This window comes from Lissotriton vulgaris, chromosome 5 (genome assembly GCF_964263255.1).
Source record: "Lissotriton vulgaris chromosome 5, aLisVul1.2, whole genome shotgun sequence".
Lineage (NCBI taxonomy): Eukaryota > Metazoa > Chordata > Amphibia > Caudata > Salamandridae > Lissotriton > Lissotriton vulgaris.
Window position 1 is genome coordinate 1,324,812,580 of NC_141693.1, and position 23,377 is coordinate 1,324,835,956.

Below are 23,377 nucleotides of genomic sequence, written 5' to 3' on the forward strand. Positions count from 1 at the left end.
GACAAGCTTGGGAGGTGGACTTCAGTTGATCTAGGGCTGAGTTCCACTATATGCTCAATGTATGGCTTAAATTATGACGATCCCCAAATGTTCAAGGAACTTGAGATAGAACTGACAATGTGGCCTACACCCCTCATCCTATGTGGGGATTTGAACATTGCCCTAGATCCACAACCTGGTGCTAATAGTCAAGGGAATTATCAAGGGCGGAAACCAAGGGTATATAGGGCAGTTACATCACTTATTAAGAGCCATGGATTAATGGATATGTGGCAGACCAAAAATACACTTCAGAATCCGGGTAGCACCTATTATTCGTTCCCACATAGGAAGTATGTTAGGATTGAATATTTTTTTTGCACAATAGATCTCCTCAATAAAGCTAGTATTACAATCTTACCTAAGGTCATATCGGATCACAATTCGTTAGTTCTAGGGATGGAAGCTCCAGGCTGTATTAAAATAAGGGGGAAATGGACCTTCGATAAGAAGTTATTAGTAAACAGGGAATATATTGAGCATATTCGAAAATGGGCAATCGATTATTTTCATATTAACAGGTACAGCACTTCTAGAATAGTAGTATGGGATGCGTTTAAGGTAGGTGTGAGGAGAGAAACTGTTAGGTATTTTGCCTAAACACGAGTTATACGCAGGGATAAAAATCAGGAGCTGATGCGAAGACTGAAAGTAGCAGAGGATGAGCACTCACTTTTAACTAAGCAGGGAAAAGAGACAACGCAGAGCCAGGTGCAAATTCAGACTCTTAAGGCTGAGATTAATGGATGGCTTGCACAAAAGTCAGCAGAGGAGTTTCAGTCCCGGCGTGAAAACCTTTATGAAAGCAGAGAGGCAGTCGGGGAGAGACTAGCTCTTCGCACTAGGCAAATGTCAGTGCAGAATTAAACCTCAGCTATAAACAGGGGGGGGGGGGAGGGGGAGTGGAATATACTGACCCGGACGACATAGTTAAAACTTTCCAAGACTACTATCAAGTGCTGTACTCTGAAGAAGGCAATAGGGAGGAAAGTATCACATTAAATGATATTAGAAAGATGGTGACAATAGAGGAGCTGGGAGGTGTCTTAAATGAAGATTTAAAAGAAGTATTGGAATTTCGAGATCTTACAAGAGGAGACCCAAATAGCAGTGCAGAGCCTGTCTTCAGGAAAGACCACAGGGTCTGATTAAAAACCCCTTGAGCTATACAAAGTACTGTGCATGACAATAATACCCCTCTTATTAGATCTGTTTAAAGGGATTCAATATAATGGGAACACTCCGGAGTCATGGAAAGAAACCAGTATTGTCATCTTTCCAAAAATTGGGAAACCTCCAGACAGCCCAGGGTCATACAGACCAATTTCTCTAATTAATACGGATATTAAAATATACTCTAAGATCTTGGCTACTCGGTTAGGAAGGGTCATTGGTTGCCTGGTCTCCCCGTGGCAACATGGTTTTATACCAGGGAGACAAACAACTGACCATATCCGAAGAGTGTTAAAATATACTCTAAGATCTTGGCTACTCGGTTAGGAAGGGTCATTGGTCGCCTGGTCTCCCCGTGGCAACATGGTTTTATACCAGGGAGACAAACAACTGACCATATCCGAAGAGTAATTTCATTGTTTGATATTGTGTCTGAGACGGGGAGCCAGATGGCCATGATCCTTCTGGACGCCGAGAAGGCGTTTGATCGCGTAACATGGGAATTTCTGTGGGGGATCCTGGAGCTAAAGGGGTTTGGTCAGGGATTTATAAGAGCGATTAGAGCAATATATCGTGACCCAAAAACTCGGATACAAGTAATGGGCAGAGAGTCATGGGAGGTCTCAATATCCAGGGGAACCCGGCAGGAGTGCCCCTGCTCACCCATTTTTTCGCTCTATATATTAAACCACTCCTGGAGAAGCTGTTGCCGTCACTTAAAATCAAACCTATATGCACCAGGGGGTATCAGACTAAAATACTGGCCTACGCCGACGATGTGGCAATTGTAACATCAGATCCCAAGGAGGCCCTAGATGAGATTACTTTCATAACTGGGAGATTCAGCATGCTATCAGGATATAGCCTGAATAGGGAGAAAACTATTGTTATTTGCACACAGAACGTGGATTTCGAAGACGCAAGACGAGCAGAGTCATCAGTCTATCTAGGGGTGCGTGTCAGGGCGAAAGTGGACAAAATAATTAAAGCAAACTTTGACCCGCTAATTAAAACCATAGCTATAGAATTAAAGAGGGTCAATGGGCTTCACTTGCCAGCCATAGGGAGGGGAAAGTTTCTGAAAATGAGTATACTGCCGAAATTTCTATACCTATATAGGTCAATCCCACTTGCTTTGGATGATCTTATACTTAAAAACATCAATTCTATGTTCTGTTGGTCTGTAATTTTGTGTGGCAGTATGGGAAGGTAAGGAGGTCTATGAAATTGCTGACTCTGACACAAGATAGAGGGGGGTTGGCAATCCCAAACATTACATTATATTACTGGGCCGCTTTGTTACATCAAATATCCTTCTTATTGAAGATAGATAGAAGTGATGGAATGAGTTTGAGTGCGAAAATTCCAAAAATATTTGAATTAGCAGTAGGAAAAGAAGCCTTGGGGCTTCTTTTAAAACAATTGCAGCACAGCTATTATAATAACGTTTGGTTTAAAATCGTAAAGAGTGCATGGCGCATTTGGAAACAGATACCAAAATTCATGGAAATTCCTAGTCACATAATATACCCTCCTATGGCATGGGTCGCTCTTTCCGAAGGATGCCTATGATATTATGGGACAGGAGTGGGAGAATAACGGTATAACCACCATTGGAGAGTTTTATGGTGGAAAACAGCAGCCGCAATTCCTGGAATTACAACAGGAGTTTGGGATACTCCCTAATCAGTTTTTCAAATTCGCACAGGTTAAGAGTATCCTTATGGCATATAGACCCAGGGAGAAGATTGAGAAGATTCCCCTGATGGATCTAATTAGAACTAAGTCTTGTAGAATTGGGGGCTTACACAATCTCTTATTGGCAGCAATGGCGGATGATCTAGAAAAGAACGAGACATGGTGGGCAGTGAAACTGAATAATCCAGATGTAGACATTTATAGAAGCCTGGAGTTATCTGCTGAAATCTTTTTAGCTTCCAATCTAAAAGCACAACTATATAAGACCATATTTAATTTGTATTTTACACCGGCGAAGCTTTTCACATGGGGGAAAAGAGAGGATGACAGGTGTCCTAGGTCGATTGTGACGAATTGACCCTTTTAAAATCTGGGATCCTGGGCTTTTGAAAATCCCTATTTGGTAGCAATCTCGAGCTAACTGCTACACTGGCAGTCTTGGGATACGACAGCGTCTGAGATGCAATAAGGAATAAGAATACTGCCTGTTTCTAGGCACAGCTATATATCGAATAATGCTAGCAGCACGATGGAAGGACAGGGAACCACCCACTTTTCAGATGTGGTTAGCTAGACTTCTTGGATTCTGGAAACAGGAGGCTGCCCTTTACGCGTGTAGAGGTAGGAAATCTAGAAGTCGAGGGATAAAAATATGGGCTTGCATTGCAGAGTGATGTGGGGAGGCTGGGAGGGCTTAATAATGGGAAAATGTATAATAAGGAGCAAAATGGGTCCTCTACATGAATTTTGTATTTAGCTGTCTGCTTTTATGCTATACACCCAAATGAATTTTTGAGATGAGAATTTTCTGTATTGTGATATAAGTAATATAAGTGATGTTTATCTTTCCGGGTCCTTTGAAACACTGTGTATCAAATGTATTAGATTATATATATACTTTTTTTTGTTCATTCTCATACTATGAAGTCATGTATTATATTTGTACTTTTGTAAAAATATCTACTCTGGGTGTGAATAAAAAATTTAAAAAAATAAAAAAGGAAGTCCCACCCTTATTAGGGCCTGCAGTTTGGCACCATTGTCAGCCGTTCTTTCCCATTCAAGATCACTTTGCGGCATTGAACAGGAAGAAATAAATGGTCTCCCCACACACTCTGGGTAAAACTCCATGCATTGTTTGTTTTCCAAAAAGCATTTGCAATGCAAAAGGTCTTGCATTTGCAAGAGTTTGTGCTATTGGCACTGTAAATGATAATGCCTTTTATTTATAATAATAATAATAATAAAACCATTTATTGAGCGCCTGGTTACACTGAACAGTGTGTCCCCGCGCTATAGAACCCCATCATTAAACCATCAGACCAGCCAAACCAGTAGAATCTCTAACAAGACACAGACCACTAGTCTATAGGGAAGAGATGCGTCTTAAGTTTCATACGGAATCTCCTCTCGGAGGGTTCCATCCGCAATTCAAGGGGCAGTTTATTCCAATAGGAGGCCGCTAAGTAACAAAATGAACGCCCGCCCATTTTGGCTTTAAAAATGCGAGGAACTGAAAACAGCATGCTGCCCAGTGACCTTAAGTGACGTTTTGGGCGGTGGATGTTCAGGAGCTTGTTCAGATAAGGAGGTCCTTTCCCTTGTGCAATTCGATGGGAAATGCACATGGCCTTGAAAAGTATACGTTCCTTTATAGGAAGCCAGTGCAATTTGGATAATGCATCTTTCCCTGAAGCTCTGCGTGGGAGGTTGAGAACTAGGCGGGCAGCCATATTCTGGACTCTTTGTAGTTGTCTCAAACCTTTTTGGCTCAGCCCTATAAGTAGGGCATTGCCATAGTCAAGATGGGGGGTGACTAAGGCATGGACAAGGGATTTCCTTGAACTCATCGGTACTAGGTCCAGGACCTTACGCAGGATTTTGAGGACTGCGTAACATTTGCCAGTAACCTTTTCGATATGCTTCACATATGAAAGTTTGGTATCTAGTATCATTCCCAAATTCTTGGCTGAATCCGTAGGGACAGGGGTCTGACCAAGTTCTGCTGGCCACCAGTCTGATGACCACGCTGAAGGAGCCTTACCAATGAGCAACACCTCAGTCTTGTCTCCATTCAGACGCAGACAGTTGTTGTTCATCCAGCTCGCTACAGCTGAAAGACAGGCTGAAAAGTTGATAGCTGTCTCTTCACCATCTTGACTGAGTGTGATCATCAGTTGCGTATCATCGGCGTAAGTTATAATATTAACACCGAAGGACTCAACTATACGTGCAAGGGGTTCCATGTACAGGTTGAACAAGGTAGGGCTCAGACTTGAGCCCTGTGGAACTCCGTGCTTCAGCTGTCTGGGAGTAGACTTGAATGGCGGGCAGTGAATTTGGAAACTTCTATTTTCCAAAAATGACTTTAGCCACTTATATGCATTTATGTGTTTAAAAAACCTGCAAGCGCTGCGTGAACCCCCTTGCAGGTTTAGTAAACACACAAATAAAAGGCATTATCATTTACAATGACAATAGCTCAAACTCTCTCAAATCCGAGACCTATTGCATTGCAAATGCTTGTACAAGTGTGCCTACTCGTCCCCCACTTTAAAAAAAATGTTTCTGCCCCATGCCTTTCCTTCCAATGTACTTTTATTTGTTACACTTTAAATTTTTGTATAGATCTTGATGTGCGGCATGTCGCGCTGTTAAAAGAAAAAAAAATGTTTTAATGTTAATTTATGTGACAGTTATTAATGCGATACAAAAGGGGGTGGTGATGGACGGAGCATCTGAATCAATCAACCACTCACACCCAGTCAAAAGATCTGGGTTTAATCCATCACCGTTCTTTAGCCCACTCTGCCACCCCAGTTCAGACATGGCTATATGCAAATCAGTCTGACCCTGTGCCTCATGGGAACAGTCCAGCCCGAACTGCCAAGCCATGTCTTCCCTGGACCGGAAACAAGCTTACGAGGACTGGTTTCTGGCATTTCAGCCGTCTTCAGCCCGGCTTGCTTGAATCCAGTGGCAAAGTGAGCAAGGGACTCACGTCTGAGCATACCCTGCCACACTTATGGCGGCCAAAAGCGGTACAAAAGGGGGTGGTGATGGACGGATCATCTGAATCAATCAAACACTCACACCCAGTCAAAAGATCTGGGTTTAATCCATCATGTTCTTTAGCCCACTCTGCCACCCCAGTACAGACATGGCTATATGCAAATCAGTCTGACCCTGTGCATCATGGGAACAGTCCAGCCCGAACTGCCAAGCCATGTCTTCCCTGGACCGGAAACAAGCTTCCGAGGACCGGTTTCTGGCATTCCAATTACATTGACAATAGCTCAAACTCTCCCAAATCCGAGACCTATTGCATTGCAAATGCTTGTAAAAGTGTGCCTACTCGTCCCCCGTCGCACTGTTGAAAGAAAAAAAAATGTTTTAAAGTTAATTTATGTGACATTTATTAATACAAGGTACAGAAGTCTGGCTTGCATTGGGGCAGCAGGTGCAGCGGCACCGGGTTCCTGAGGCCTGTGGGGGGGGCACTGAATCCAGATGATTGCTGCCTTTTATAATTCAAACCGTAGCCGGATCAATGTAGGCTTGAAACACAAGTGTACAAGAAACAGAACTAGCAATTTATTGTCCGACAAAGGACACAAAGCATCAAGCAGACAGTGCCCCCTCCTCCGGCCCCACTACACAGAACGCGGAGTCAATCCTGCTTCGGCCGACACAGTCCATACTCAACATCACCAACATCAAAGGTGCTGCTCGGGGTACATGTGGGGATCGCTCCAAGCCTATCAATGTATCTGCCCCAGCCTCCATGAGGGGCACCATCCACCCCCGCCTTTCCGTCCTGACTCCAGCCCCCCCTTATCACCCTCCCCTATTCCTTAACACCCCCTTATTCCAGGCACAGGGTTTGTTTCTTCCTGTGCAGGGCAGTGTGACACCAAATATACCCCCTTCCAAGGACGCGGCATCAGAGCAGGGGGTGGAAGGAAAGGGTGGGGTAAGAGCGAGGGATAGGTTCAGGGCGTCTCAAAGTGCCAAGAAGTACTGTGCATGAAACAGGGGGAGCTGCAGTGTCTGGTAGCAGGAAACGGAAAAGGGAGCAGTGACATAAGCAGTCTATACAGCAGGTTGCAGGGAGGGCTGCAGGGCACGTGAATATGGCCTGACCACATGGGAGGGGAGCAGGGTACGAAGCAGGGTGTGGTTGCTGGGCAGGAGTATGGTCGGGCAGCAGGGGATAGAGAAAGAAGAAGGGCAGAGGAGTAGGGCATAAAGCAGGGTGCGCGGTCTTCTGGCCTGTGCTCTCTCATTGTCCACGTCCTTTCTCTCCGCTGGACACTGCTGGGATTTCACCTTCGTGCTTTGGCAAAACCCTGACATCACTGGGCGTACCCATCTCCAGCAGCCTTCAACGCCGAGAGTAAGGAGAAAGTAAAAGTGCACCGAAGCATTGTGCCCATGTGGAGGCATGGCAAAGAGGACTCCAGGCACATGCACATGCCCTGTCCGGGCAGGCACGCCGAAGGAAGACAGGGAGGGAACCAAACAGGCTTCCCTCCTAATAGAAAGCAGGGAGTTGGCAAGCACATAAGTAATAAAGAAGCGTGGGTGGAGCTTCCAACCTCGCTTCCGAAGAAAAGCAAAGACAATAGATCTCACTAGGAGCGAGATCGCCGTGAGCGTGCACATGGGCTGTCCGGGCGCCGTGAGCGTGCACATCCCTGTCCCCATTCGGCCACCAAACCGACGACTATAGGTCTCGCCAAGGCGAGCAGCACAAGCGCTGCTTCGCTAGTCTAGACCTAAAAACAACCCTTTACAGATTTATTTTTGAAAGTTGAAGAACGGAGATGGTCCACTATGTAGCCATAGAACTGAGCACTGGCTGGTATTGTTTCTTATTGCTGACACTGCATCTAACTTGTTGGTGGAAGCAGGTTTGGTCCAAAAACTGCTGGAATGGCAGTTTTCTTTAAATATAGTGGGCCAGCTGTGCCAGTTACTTTGCTGACCTAGCCGTCCGGCAACCTGACAGCCAACTTCCACATGACCTCTTTAGACTTAGAAGCAATTAACTCATCAAATTGTTGAAGAAAATATCAACTCTGTTTGTGTACCTGAGACAATGACCCAACCTTTATGTTTGGTCTGGATGATAGAACTGATGAGAAGTAATAGGAACATCCGCTAGCTGGTGCGCAGCCTTTATAACCTAGGAAGCCACCCCTGCAAGCTTCAGAGGCGGAGGAATCAATAGAATAGGTGGCGTATTTCTGAAGGCTGAACACTTCATAGCAAAGGTTAATCTCAATGCACTCACACTTACCTTTTTATCATTATCCAGGTGCACATAGTAGGTGGGGTAGAAGCCACGGTCCATGCCTTTCTTGTCTCGGGTGACACGGCACTTGATGGTCACTCCTTGAGGCGCTGGACGGAGGACAAAGTCCTCCAGGTTGTCCACTTCAATGACGGGGGATGGAGGGCGCTCCTCTTTCTGCACTCAACCAGCCAGAGACACAAAGAGAAGCACAGTTATAGCTCACGCGTGGAATTGCTCAAGAAGACACGATTTGAAAGGTATATTGTTTTCATTCTTCAAGAAGAATGTCATTTAAATTTTACAGGATACACCTTGCTTTCAACAATAGTATGTATTGTGATATAGAAATTTTATTTGGCCATATTCCAAGTCGGTTGAGGATTCCAAATATAGCAATATTTGAGGTAACCCTTCAATCATCTGCCAAGCCTCTCTTCCCAGCCTTTCCAGTGGTTTATTTATCAATCTTACAGAAAGCCAGTCCATAGGCTTGTACCCCAGAACCTGATCGGCAAAGCAAATAATCAGAATATGTTGGTATGATGTGGAATCCCTGTTTTATTGTATATTAATATGTCTAGTCTTTAAGTGCCTAAGCATATTCAATTCGGAAACCTTTCTTTTGATGGGGAAAGTTTTACTAGTCAAGAAGCAGAAACATTTTTATTGAATGGAGAAACAAATTTAATCTGCTATGGAACTTTTACATTCATCAATTGTATGCTGAACATTTTACCAGACCCATACATTAACACTGATAATTGTTTGGACAAAGGTTTTGAAGCACAATACTTTGATTTTGTTGCGCAGAAAGAATTCTGCACTCTGTCCCTCTCTGAATGGATGATGGGGAATACTTTGGATTCTTTCTGTGTATCCTCAGTCCGGTTTCCAGGAATGACTAGTGAGTATCTGATTTAAATATACTTGTTGCTTGGTGTGTTATCACAGTGCAAAAGGATTTACTGATTGAGCCGACTGTGCGATCCAGTTGGGTTGTTCTGAATTGTATACTTATCAATATACTGGTGTAGGTTAGGGGAGAGGATGTGGCCTAACGGCCAGACTAGCTGGCTTTGGAGCTGGGAGTACCATGTTTGAGCCTTTGCTTCGGCTCAACATCCTGTGATGTTGGGCAAATCACTTAATCTTCCCGTGCCTACAAAAAAATGTTATGTGTAACATAACTTGTGCTAGCGTAAAGAGCTCCAATACCTTCAGATCAAGTTCGCGCTATATAAAACTGCAAAAATAAAAAAAGAGATGGCAACGTCCTGATGAGATCGGATATATTGTCTCAGGTAAACGGCGACCGCCAGCCCCTCCCCCACCCACATGGGTGTCTCTTCTTGGCTAAGCTAACATAACTTTTTATACTATCTAAACTACTTTTTTGATAGAATATTTGCCCTGGGTTTTTGTCTAGTGTTTCTTCACTCTTGTATATATATATCTACGTTCACTTTTATGCTCACTGCGTCGTCTTCACCATACATGCTGCACCTTTATCAGCATGGTTACAATTCTGGACAATAGAGGAAAGTTACTTTAATTAGATTTATTTCCACCTGAGTGAGCTATTTGATATATGTTAATGATTTTGTGTTATGATTCATGCACATGATTTCTAGAATTACTTTCGAGTGATGCAATAGTTAATGCTCCTGATGAGTCTCACAGGACTATTGTTTTTGTTCAGTATAATTACCCTGATCCACATGGGCAGAGAGGGTTAGTTCATCCTCAGTATACACATAGTTTTACCTAAGCCCTTGTGGAGTAACCTTAATGAATGCCAATTTCTTGATTTGGTCATCAAGAATGATCCCAAAACTTAATAATCAGGAAGAAAACTGACAAATACCTGACAAAGGCGTTCATGCCCTGTGAGCCGTGCATTGTTCCCAATCATCCTTATTGAAGACACACAACTCAGGGGACAAGAGGCCACAATGCATTAACCGATGCACTCTCTTCTCTCTTCATTTATCTCTCTCTCTTTGTTGACACATTAATGAATCTTCATTTGTCGTCAGTAATTTTGCAGTCAGACTCAGACCTGTTACTTGGTAGTGCAAGAAGCGAGAGGTATAACATAGGCCTCTGCAGCCCTTTCACTTCGGGGGCACCACCCCTCAAGAGAATTCCTTTCAGCCCAAGGCCTATGAATATCTGTGAGATATGGGAGTGTCAGGGGCCCTATCATTTTTTGTCACATCACTGCAGGAGGCAGCAAGCAAATTGGAAGGCTGGTAGATCCTAATTCTGCAGGTTGTTGTGAAGAGAACATTTGTAATTGATGTATAACATGCATATTGGTTGTTACACAACCTTCATAAAGCTCAAATAAAAACAAATTTAAACAAAAAAAGAGAACATTTGTAACTACATTAAGCCTTACAATATTTTCCAAACTAACTCCCACTGCCCAACACCTTCCATAGAAGCCACATTATTCTCTCTTTGGACCAAGTTCATTCCTAATCGGTTCTCACTAGTGCCTCTCCTGTCCTGTCTTTTGTTACCTAAACCGTGTTCAATCTACCCCAGTACCCATGCCTTCCTCTTCCTCAATAGATGTAATGCAGACTCTCCCAACTCCCATCTTTCCAACCCAGCACCACTCTGCCTTCCTTACCTTCATATATTATTTTCTGCTCAACATCATCAACCTTAAATCTATCAATTGTACATAGATACATAAGACAATTCCAAGGCTTCATCTCCTTATTGTCTGAAATCCCACTTTTCTCCTCAATTTAAGGCCCCACATTTTTCCACTGATCCCCTGCCATTTCTTCACAAGGCACCATATGATTGCGCTTTCCGCAGTGTTCTCTGCACGTCAATGGCTGAAGAGGATGCTTCCGTTGTCCCTCACCTTCTTCGACTTCTTGCCCTTTCCCTTTTTGTTGGTGTTTTTCTTTGCAGATTCAGACTCTTCTTCCTCGCTCAACTCCTTGCTGGGTTTGGCAGCACCTGGAGACCAAAACGATAGCATATATCCTTTTTACCCAGCAGTGCAGCCCTGGCAAATGTTCTACGTACAGTGGCACATGACTGTGTGTTCATGGATGTTAATGTTGGAGAAAAGTGTTTTTTTTTTTTTACGGATTTTGAGGGAACAAAGATTGTGCTGTTGGAAAAATATACCTTTTTACAACTTTTCCTATGTGTCGGCCCTTTGAGCTACATGCCTTTGTTGAATGGTACAGACATTGCAATAACTGTGACCCGACAGGAGACCGCAAGTATCAAGATTCTGGGTCTGTGGAACCTTCATAGGCATCCATAAGGAAAGTCATCATATAGGGCTGCAGCAGCATCAATGTGGCTACCATCCTCCAGTAAGGATAATCAATGTCCTAAGAGTGTGTATTGAAGGAAAATTATGTGTAGTGTATTAACAGGTGATTATGGAGCGCTTATTAAGAGGAAGCAATGGGGGTGTATCAGAGAAGTGATGCACATTTTGGAGGAGTCAATGGGGCGTTTACTGGAAGCAGCTGATGTTCTGTGCTTTGGAGCGAGATGATGATATCTGGGAAGTTGATGCAGTGTGTTAGAAGAGGATATGGGACAATTTAGTGAGGTGACACTATGTGACTCTGCAGACAGGTAGGGAGTGTATTGTGTAATAGCGCTGAGACACCCACGGGTATTTGCGCGCTTTATAAATTGTATAAATAAATAAATATATGCATGATCAACAACTATCTAGAATTGATAGAGCGATAGGGATGGGTCCTTGAAGAGGTGTTACTTGATGAGTAAACTCCAAGAGGGCTAGACATCTTTGTTTTCTTTTTTAGGACGAGCCTGGGCAGCGCATGCGCTTCTTTGCGAAGCATGCTGTATTTGAGTATGGAGTTGAAGCTCCGCCCATATTATTCATTCGCTAGTGTCATTGTCCTTTGTAAATGCTGGTTTCTGATTCGTTAATAGGCTTGTTAGTCCCTCCTTAGTACTGCCTTGTCTTCATCTGTAACCTCCCATGAGGACTGGACCTTTAACTTCTGTTGTTACACTGTAGGTCTTATTTAGTCTGTAAGCCCTATTTTCTTTAATGAGTTTCTCCTACTGCCGGCACCACATGCTTTCCTGCAACATTCAGCGCTTTCACTTTCCAAGCAGCCCAGGACAACGGCGGCAGCTCCTTTAAACTGAAACAGGTCTCACATACAAGAGTTTCAGCTATTATGTGTTATATATCAAAACAGATAAATAAAAGGCATTGTCATTTACAATAGCTTAAACTCTCACAAATACGAGACCTATTGCAGTGCTAAGGCTTGTTTTGTTAATTATTTGCAGACAATGAAGTGTTGTGTCTCTCTTAAAACTGCTCTCATTGTTATCTCAAGTCATGTGAGCTAGCAGGAACAGTAACATAAAAATAGATTTTTGTGCCTTCATTCACACTTAACTTTATGTAATATTCTACTAATTTCTCTTGCTGCGCTGTAACCCCAGGAGCACCCTCTGCGTGTGCTGTGCTCCTAGGGTTAAAGCTCTTCAGGGAGACTCGTTTGATGTGCCGCACAGCTTCTGACAGATATGTTTTGTCACTTTGTTTGAGTTTTAATTCCTATGAAATATTCTAACCAGAAAAGCACTCTTTTTAAATTTTACAACTAAACACATGCATATATGAGTGTGAGTGTGTGTGTGTGTGTGTGTGTGTAGTGTCAGTTTTTATTTAAGGTATGATGATTATATTTATTGAACCCCATAATACTATGTAGTAATGGAACACACAGCATTGACTGCTGGCATTAAACAAAAGAGAGAAGGATGGAGCCCTACAGTGAACAAATTACACAACATGTAACCAGAAAACATGGGCTGAAATCCCGACTTCCCCATTTGACCAAATTTTGTGATCCAAGGCAAATCGGGTTACTTCACTATGCATTATTTTCCTTATCCACCCAATCAGAGAGCACATTGATGTTATTGAGTTCAGGATCTGCACTATACAAAAACCTGTCATGTATTGTTAATACAAAATAATCTTGCTTCTCATTTGATAGCAATATAGGCCACATAAACTCACATGTCCTGGCTATCCTAGGGCGAATTTGTCAGGGTATGAACGTATTCTTCAATGTTTCATGTTTATAAAAATAATACTTTTATTAAATGTCTTTCAAATCTGTCAGGTACAAAAGGATAAAGAAGATCAACTAATAACCTGTGCTCAACTGATTTACAAAATTTCAGATCTACCGTCAGTTGTTAGTTCTATGGTACAGGAGGTAAAATTGTTGTCTGTTAGAAAGGTTCAATATATCGAAGAGGGTATTAATTGTCTTGGTAAACAAAATACTATTAATGAACCTACTGATGGTGGGGGGTCTACTATAGAGAATTTAGACATTTCACACGACGGCAGAAACAGCGCAATTAAAGATGGTATAAATAAGTCGCATTTGTTGCCTGTTGAAGTGAAATGTAAGAGCTCGGAGGGAATTAAATCGCCAAAAGTTATCATCAAAAATTCTAAAGCGAAAAAGATCCCAGAAATTGGACAAGTCACAGGTGCTAATCCTGGGATCTTAAGGGCCAGAAAAAGGTTGAGGAAAAATCATAATAAAATCTTTCATGTAATTGAACTCCCCATAGAGGAAGATTCCATAAACCCCAAAAATATCAAGGAATTTGAAATAGGGGAAGCACCCACACACCCTAAAAATATCAAAGAACCCAGAAAAAAAGCCCTATTTCCAATATTTAGACTTGTAGAAGTACCTGAAGCTAACTTAAAGGACAAACAAAATGGTAATTCCATTAATAACCTAGCGCAGGGTGAGATCCTTGCTAGAATGAGGTCCGAGGTTTCCCAAACCAGAGACCCCAAGCCTGATGAAAAATTTGTTGAATCAGTGAAAAAATATGGAGAGCAAACTACCCCCAATTGGGAAATGTAAACTTTATAAATTCAAATGACTCGGGGAATAAAACACATGCTGCTCCCTCATGCACTTTAGCCCAAAAATCTGTGGAGTGGTCCGCCTCTCGTCAGCAGGTAGTGGCCACCTTGGACCCTGTTGATGTGAGGTCGGCCTTGGTTGTTTCTAGAGTCAATGATGAAAAAGAAGGCACAGCCAGCCGGGTCGAAAAGAGGACAGTAGTATTTTGCCCCCAGTACACCACGAGAGGTCCTTATGATATTCTGAATCGTGGAAATATTCTGAAGTTATTTAATGCAATACCAGATCTGAAGGATGTAACATCGGAAGATCTGGAATCTGTGGAGTTCAAGACCAATTGCAACAACGAAAAACATCTGTGACTACTTGGCGAAGGGAGGATATTGCCAGTAAAATTATTTCCAATGTTGACACATTTGATAAATGGGGCATTAAAGTCAGGAATATTTGTAGTAGCCATTACCCAACTATATTGATTCCTGTTAAATCTCCTTGTAGTATGACTCAAATAAAGAGCAGATAAAAACTAGTCCATCAACCGAGCTGAACCTGTTTCGTGGTATTAAGATCAGGACCTGTCAGTCAGGTTCACGAGTATGTGAAGAACTAAGGACCACCCCCAACCCAATTGAGGATTGGAGTTGGCTTCCTTCAATTCTTTCAAAGGCTAATTCTGCAAAGAATGATTGATGTCAACCTTTCCCTGTAAAAACATTAAAGCCTCTGAAATTCTGTTCTTGGAACACTAACGGTTTTAAAACACTTCTTGAGGACTCGAGAGTAATGAGTTTCCTGACTTCCTTTGATATTTTAATTCTACAGGAGACTTGGCTTACGTGTAGTGAACCTATTATCGGCTATTTTGAATACCTGAATGTGGCAATTCGCGAGGCCTCTATAGGTCGTCCTAGTGGAGGCCTCTCTATATATGTTTCCCTAAACCTTGATGTAAAACACTTTCAGATAGATCTTCAAGTAAAATGGATACTGTGTGTTAAATTAATTGCCAAACAATCAATTATTTTTCTACATGTTTACTTGAGTTCAAAAGAAAAAGGTAAGGTCTACACAACTTGTACAGTTATGGGAAACGGTGAAAGTGTTATATTATGACCATTTGGACTCGATGATCATCATTACTGGGGATTTTAACATGCACCTTTTTTCATATAAAAAAGGGATGACACCGTCAAATACTTTATCAGAATGGACCAAATGTGAGTTCATAAATTTTAACTTAGATATCCTTAAAGAGGCAAATAATACACCAACATTTAGCAAAAGTGTTAGTCCTTCCATAATTGATTACAGCATAATTTTGGATAAACTTGTTAAAGCAGTCCAAAGCTATCAGGTTGTACCAAGGATTGAGAGCGACTATAACCCTCAAGTTATTACTCTTGCTTTTGCCTTTGATTATCTGCCGGAGTTGAGAGTAATTAAAACAGTGCCTTCTGCCTTCAATCTACAAAGACTTATATGGAATGATAAAATCAAAAAAGAGGTCATAGAAGTGCTGGCCTGTCTAATTGTAGATCTACAAGATGCGATCTCAGAGGGTAATTCTATGGTAGAACTTTGGCCTTGTTTATGTACTGCGCTTTTAGCTAATTTCCCTAACCTAAAAGCTTCAGGTGGTAAGACGTTGATTCCCAGGAATCCAGGATGGTTTTCCCATTGCTTACAATACCTTAAAAGTAATCTTAATAAAACAATAAGTTGAATATATAGGAAAGCGAACGGATTTTCATACATTGTGGTAGCTCAACAAATTAGAAAATTAAAAAATGTTTATAGGAACGAAATTTGGAAAGCCAAACAAGCACACTATGAAACTATTTGGTCCAAATAACATCATGCCTGTAAATTGAAAGATCCGAGGCGTTTTTGGAGTATTATTAATAATCTAGAAAACGGAAACAATAGAAGCAATAGTGCAAATATTGACGAATCGACTTGGGTAATCTTTTTCAATAATTTTAAAAAGTATTAATTTAGGCCCTCAGTGTATTGGTGATAAAACTATTTCTATTCGTAATAACTGCCCAGAGACTATAGAATTATCGGGGGCAAGATCTAACACGCACCCCGGATACTGAGTCATGGACGGTAGATAAAGTTAAAAAAGTGATAAACAAGATTCAATCAAACGGTGCGCCTGGTCCTAACGGAATACCAAACACAATTTTTAAAGCTACTTTAAAGGATTGGCCAGAGGTCCTTACGTTCCTGTTTAATGATGTACTCAGTACCGGTAAAATTCCTACTTCTTGGCAGGGAAGCATCATACAACCAATTTATAAAAGTGGCCCCCACGATAACCCAGCAAACTACAGACTAATAGCCTTAACAGATGTTGATGCCAAAATATTTGCAAGCTGCCTTCTAGAGGAATTGGAATCATGGGCTTTAAGAGAAGATCTTATACCAAATTTCCAAACTGGTTTTAGAAAGGGCGAATCCACGTATACAAACTTGGTTTTATTAACTCTTTTAGGTGAAAGAGCTAAATTCAGGAAACAAAAATTGTATATCTGTTTTATTGACTTAAAAGCCGCCTTTGACTCTGTGCCGAGACTTATTATGGACGAAATTAGCTGATTGGGGGATATCTGACACACTTTTAAAAATGATCAAGTTATTATATTCCGACACTTGGGTCCAGATTAAAGTAGGCGACGGTAGACATACAACCTGTCGCCTTGAAACCAATATAGGCTTGAAACAAGGTTGTGTTTTAGCCCCTTGCCTTTTTAATCTTTTTATGTCTGACCTTCCAGCCCATTTTAAAGACATTAATGCTCATTCACCCTCTGTAATGGGTAAAGAGATCAAATACTCACAATATGCCGATGACACTATTTTATTAAGCCAGACAGTTAATAGTCTTAAAAGATTAATAGATTCTTTTAATCTATATGTTGAAGGAAATGGTCTAAAGATAAATACAAAAAAAAAAAATTATGACCATGGGAAAAGGTAACCTAGGACCTAAAGAATGGAATATTAACGGTTTGGTTATTGAGTGTGTAAAATCATACAAATACTTGGGGATTACATTTGATCATAATTTATCTTTTAGGAAACATTTTAATAATCTTGAAGCTCAAGGATCATCTCTTACATTCACCTTTAGAAAACTGAGAGACAAATTACTATGCCCAAATTATGATCAGTTGTTAAAAGCCATGAAAGCGAAGTTAATTCCCTCTTTCGACTATGGTTCTATTATTTTTCGGGGCAAAGATGCAAAATTATTAGACGATATTGAAATAAGGGCATACAAATCGATCTTTCGAATCCCTAACCACATTAGCCGGGCGAATGTTAGACTCAAATTTGGATTGAAGAAACAGAGTATAGTCAGACAATCTACATTTTTAAAGTCCTTATTGTTTTTATCCAGAGCCGAGGAAGGTTCGCTGGCTGAGTCGTGTTGGCTTGAGATCGAAAGAGGGGCCCATTCGAAAAGCTGGCATTCCTATCTAGATGATTGTTTACACACCTTTGAATGCCCGAAATTAGTGGATGAAACAAGGAGTAAAATGGTTTACAAAAAAACAATTAATCAATCAGCAGCCCTTTTGTCTTGCATAATGGACAAAGATGAACTAAGGGTAAAAAAACATCTTTGGCCAATTGCAATTCTTTTATTAAACTGTATCCCCAACCTTATTTGCTATTTCATTTAAACCTCTAATGAAGAACAAATGTATGTTGTTAAGGTTTGGGAGATACCCAACCAAAGATGGAACCCCAAAATGGGAAACAAGTGTCAATCTAATGTCTGTAGATTATGTGTCAAGAATGAAGAAACCTTACAGCACATAGTAACTTTGTGTCCAAAACTGCTTACAGAACAAAAGATGATTTTAAAGCCGATTTTTAGGGAATTGGGAGTAAGAACTTGCAGAACTGCAATTATTGTATGTTTAGGAGGTATTACAGCTACTTTAATTCATCAGTTTGTTAAGTTTATCCTTATAGCTGAAACAAAATTATGTCAGGAAGACATCGCTGATATGAAAGTTAACTACAAGGTGAATGACATAATATTTTTAAACATTTTTAGGGACAGCTGGGCTATTTTAAAGCACGTTTTAAGCATAATTTTTACTATTGTTCCACCTTATTTTAATGTTTCCAGGATTATATCGTCTTTATGAATAATATCTATTGCTAGCACTTGGCACTTTGATTTAATCCTCGGTGTTACCGGACTAATAGTAACAGTATTTGCTTTTGTAAGTACAAGTCGAGGTGCCTGCCCCACTCGCATATGTTACTTTCATACAAAGTTCTCCAAATTTGGCCCGTGGGCAGTGTATTATGCTTATTTTTAATCTAAAATCGTTTTATCATAAATCTTTGCTGCTTATGTTGATCAAGATTGCACATTGCACTTTATTCCTTTTGCTGTCAAATTGCCTAACAGAAAACTCATTTTCTCCAACTTGAGCCAATTATGTATATGAGTTACTGTCGAACTCATCTCAGATTTAATAATGTGCTGGTTTTGTATTTTTTTCTATCGGTCTGTTTTAACTAGTTTGTAAACTGAATTTGTTTCCTGCTGTTTGTAATGATTTTAATTAATCAACAAATAAAATAAACTGTCAGGTAATTGGTTGAGCTGCACATGATTTGTAACATTCTGCCGTGACTATAGCGCCTTAGTGCCTATGGGTAGATGTCCTGCTCTATAAACTTAATTCAGTGAATGCAGTGATATAATCGTTTATACTGAATTGAGAGACTCAGAAAATGTGGAAAGCATTACTTTGTTTTATTTTAAAGTATTTATCATATTTTTCTTGACGTGTTGCCTAATTACATGATAGATTTTTTGATGAGCAGAATCTTGTTTTGACTCTTACTGCCAAGCCTTAGTGTCTCGGCTCTAGCCCAGCTGTATCTTTGAATTTACTGGCTTGTCCACCTCCATTTAAAATGTCTGGGAATGAAAACAGTGAAGAACAAGCACTGGCAAAGGCAATAGGTTTGCCATTGGCAACTTGGTGCGATGGCTAGTGAAAGCATATGCCGCAACAAACATGGCATACAATTTTATTAAAATGGTACACATGCTTCCTAGCAGGTAGGTGTACTTAGAAACAGATATAACTATCCTATTGGTTTTAATGTACATAACAGAAGAATATGCTTCGTATAGGCACAAAGAAAAGGCATTTTTGAATTGAATTACTGCAACCTTAAATGCAAATGCTACTTACCAGTATGCATCTGTTCTTGGCATGTAGGGCTGCTGACATTCATATCTGTGCATAGTCCGCCACCTAGTGTTGGGTCCGGATGATTGCACATTGTTGTCCTGGAAGAGTCTTCGAAGTATCACAAGATAGGTGGCTCCTCCCCTGGACTACAGTGCGCATGGGCATCGCCTCCATCCCCAGATTGTTTTTAGCCATTGGCAGAGATGGAGTGAAGAAAGTGAGTGATGACCATGCTATGAGCATATGTGTGTATATGAATAAATACTGCAGCTGCTACAGGCGCCGGGGAGGAGGGTGGGCGATATGAATGTCAGCAGCCCTACATGCCAAGAACAGATGCATACTGGTAAGTAGCATTTGCAGTTCGAGGCATGTGGGCTGCTGAATTCATATCTGTGCATAGAATACATAGCAGTCCCTCCATTAGCGGCGGCCGCCCGTGCCAGCTGCAGCAGTCTGAAAAAGTGTTTTTAGAACAGCCTGACCAACAGCTGCCTGTTGTTTTGAATGCACGTCTACACAGTAGTGCTTAGTGAAAGTATGAGTGGTAGACCATGTGGCTGCTCTACAGATGTCTTCTAAGGGAATGTTACCTAAGAAAGCCATAGAGGCCCCCAACTTCCTAGTGGAGTGGGCCCTCGGTGGTATAGTGAGAGTGCGCTTTGCTTTAGCGTAGCAGATCTGAATGCACTTTACTATCCATCTAGCTATTCCTGCTTTGGAGATTGCATTTCCCTTGTGTTGTGTGGCAAAAGCAACAAAAAGTTGTTGGGTTTTGCGGAAATCTTTTGTCCTGTCCACATAATACATCAAAGCCCTTTTTACATCAAGGGTGTGGAGCATCCGCTCCGCCAGCGTCTCTGGGTTTTGGAAAAACACCGGCAATTCAATGGTTTGGTTTATGTGAAAGTGTGAGACCACTTTTGGTAAGAACTTAGGGTTAGTGCGGAGCACCACCCTGTTAGCATGTACCTGGAAGAAAGGTTCTTGGATGGTGAGCGCCTGCAGTTCGCTGACCCTCCGTAGCGATGTGATTGCTACTAGGAACGCAACCTTCCAGGTTAAAAATTGCAGCTCGCAAGAGTGTAGTGGCTCAAAGGGAGGACCCATCAGCCTTGTAAGAACCACATTGAGGTTCCATTCCGGAGCTGGTGGAGTCCTTGGTGGAATGACTCTTTTGAGTCCTTCCAGAAAAGCCTTGATAGCAGGGACCTTGAAGAGTGACAGGTGCTGCCTATTCTGGAGGTATGCTGCCATAGCCGACAGGTGAATGCGGATGGAAGAGTAAGCTAGATTACAACGATACAGGTGAAAGAGGTAGCATATGATGTTTTGAATGGAAGCGTCTAGCGGGTCAATGCTGTGCTCCACGCAGTAGACGACAAACCTCTTCCATTTAGCCGCATAACAAGCTCTAGTAGTGGGCTTTCTTGCCTCCCGAATAATGTCCATACAATCGGGAGGAAGATTAAGGTAGCCAAACTCTAGGACTTCAGGAGCCAGATCGCCAGGTTGAGCTGTTGCGGATCTGGGTGCTGAATGTCGCCATGGCTCTGCGTCAGAAGGCTGGGAGTGAGATGAAGCCTTTGATGCGGTACCACGGAGAGTTCCAGAAACGTGGTGTACCACGGTTGGCGAGCCCACGTTGGAGCAACCAGGATGAGCGTCATCGAGTGTTGCCTGAGCTTGCGTGCCACCAGCGGTATCAGAGGTGCTGGGGGAAAAGCGTACGCAAATCTGCCTGACCAGTTCATCCACATCGCATTGCCCTGTGATTGGGGGTGTGGGAATCTGGCGGCGAAGCTTTGGCATTTTGCGTTCTCCTTTGTGGCGAACAGGTCTATCTCTGGATGACCCCACCTTTGGAAGTACGGTTGGAGTACTGATGGATGTAACTCCCACTCGTGCATCTGATGGCTGTGTCTGCTGAGCAGATCCGCCATTTGATTGTCCTTGCCTGGGAGATGTTCTGCCATGAGAAAGATGTTCCTTTGAATGGCCCACTTCCACATGCTCTGAGCCAGATGAGACAGCTGTGGAGAGTGTGTGCCTCCCTGCTTCTGGATGTAGTACATGGCCGTCATGTTGTCCGTCCGGATCAACACGACCTTGTTGCACAGATGTACTTTGAACGCCTTTAAGGCCATGAAGATTGCCATCAGTTCCAACACATTGATGTGCATCTTCCTTTGCTGAAGTGTCCATAGTCCCTGCACAGTGTAGTGGAGTACATGCGCTCCCCATCCCTGGAGAGAGGCGTCCGTTGTCAGGATGATCTGTGGGACAGGCTCTTGGAATGGTCGGCCCTTGCAAAGGTTTTGTGGATTCCACCAATGCAGAGAGTTGTATGCCCGACCGCTCACCAACACTAGGTCTGTTAGTTGCCCATGAGCCTGAGTCCACTGACGTGCTAGGCACTCCTGAAGCGGACGCATATGTAGTCTCGCGTGCGGGACAATGGAGATGCAGGAGGCCATCATGCCTATCAACTGCATGAACACCTTCGCCGGAAGCGAGTGCTGGGGTCTGAACCGTTGGATCAGCGCCTGGATACTGGCGATTCTCACTGAATTCGGCTGCGCAGTGGCTGCCAGAGTATCGATCGTCGCGCCCAGATACTGTCGCACGTGGGCGGGCTGGAGATGGGACTTTGGGTAGTTCAGAGAGAATCCCAGATCGTGCAGGAGATGAATGGTGCGTGACACGTGGTCCACGCACTGCTGCTCCGTCTTTGCCTGAATAAGCCAGTCGTCTAGATACGGAAAGACATGGATGTGCTGGCGACGGAGATGCGCCGCCACAGTCGCTAGGCACTTTGTAAATACTCTCGGTGCCGTGGTGACCCCGAACGGCAGGACTCTGAACTGGTAATGCTGGTCTAAGATCTTGAATCTGAGATACTTTCTGTGTGAAGGATGCAGGGGAATATGGAAATAGGCATCCTTCAGATCCAGCGTTGCTAGGAAGTCCCCTTGCTGAAGCAGGGGAAGCACCTGCTGCAATGTGAGCATATGGAAGTGCTCCGAGTTGATGTACCAGTTCAGGGGCCTGAGGTCCAGGATCGGCCTGAGTGATCCGTCCTTTTTGGGGATTAGAAAATACAGGGAGTAAACTCCTGTTCCCCGTTCTTGCAATGGAACGAGCTCTATTGCCCCTTTTTGCAGCATGACCAGTACTTCTTGCTGCAACAAGGTCAAATGCTCGTCGGACATAGCACGGCCTCTTGGCGGTATGTCCGGTGGAATGGACGTAAGTTCTAGACAGTACCCGCACTGGATAATAGACCTCACCCACCTGTCCGTGGTGATGGACCTCCACGCCGGCAGGAACTGCTGGAGTCTCCCCCCGACAGGTGTCGTGTGATCGGGGGGGAGTGACAAGACGTCACTGCTTGTTGGAGGCGGTGGACCTGGAGGCATTGTTTCCACGTCCCCTGCCTTTGATATGTAGCCACCCCTGCCCTTGTTGTTGTTATACGAGGACTGGGTGTTACCCTTGTAGTATTGCGTTGACTGGGATGCCTGGCCCCTTGAGGTGCCTCTTGAATTGGAGCGGCGAAAAGAACTCCCCCGAAACTGCTGGCTTTGCAAAGCCCCCATAGACTTGGCAGTTTCGGTATCTTTCTTCATCTTTTCTAGGGAGGCATCCACCTCAGGGCCGAACAGATGGTCAGGATTCACTGTTTGACCCAATATAGTGGTTTGTATGTCGGGTTTGAACCCAGAAATTCGAAGCCAGGCATGGCGTCTAAGTAAAACGCTAGTATTGATAGCCCTGGAGGCAGTGTCTGCCACGTCAAGGGCACATTTGATGGATGCATTTGTTATAAGTTTACCCTCCTGAATGAGCATCTCCCCCGCCTCCTTGTATTGGTCAGGCAAGTGTTGCAGGATGGCCTCTAATGTGTCGTAATGGGCCCTATCATAACGTGCAAGCAGGGCTTGGGTGTTAGAGATTCTCCATATGTTTGCTGCCTGCGCAGCAATGCGTTTGCCTGATGC

At 42.8% G+C, this 23,377-nt stretch overlaps 1 protein-coding gene across 1 annotated transcript in view; it reads right to left on the bottom strand.

Annotated features, from left to right (window-relative positions):
• TULP1 (TUB like protein 1) overlaps positions 1-23,377 on the bottom strand; it is a 628,127-nt gene that overhangs the window by 143,517 nt on the left and 461,233 nt on the right. The window contains exons 8-9 of the mRNA XM_086920352.1: positions 11,091-11,188; positions 8,213-8,383 (exon numbers count right to left, since the gene is read on the bottom strand). Of these exons, the coding sequence (XP_086776478.1) occupies positions 8,213-8,383; positions 11,091-11,188 (269 nt within the window). The remainder of the gene's footprint in view (positions 1-8,212; positions 8,384-11,090; positions 11,189-23,377) is intronic.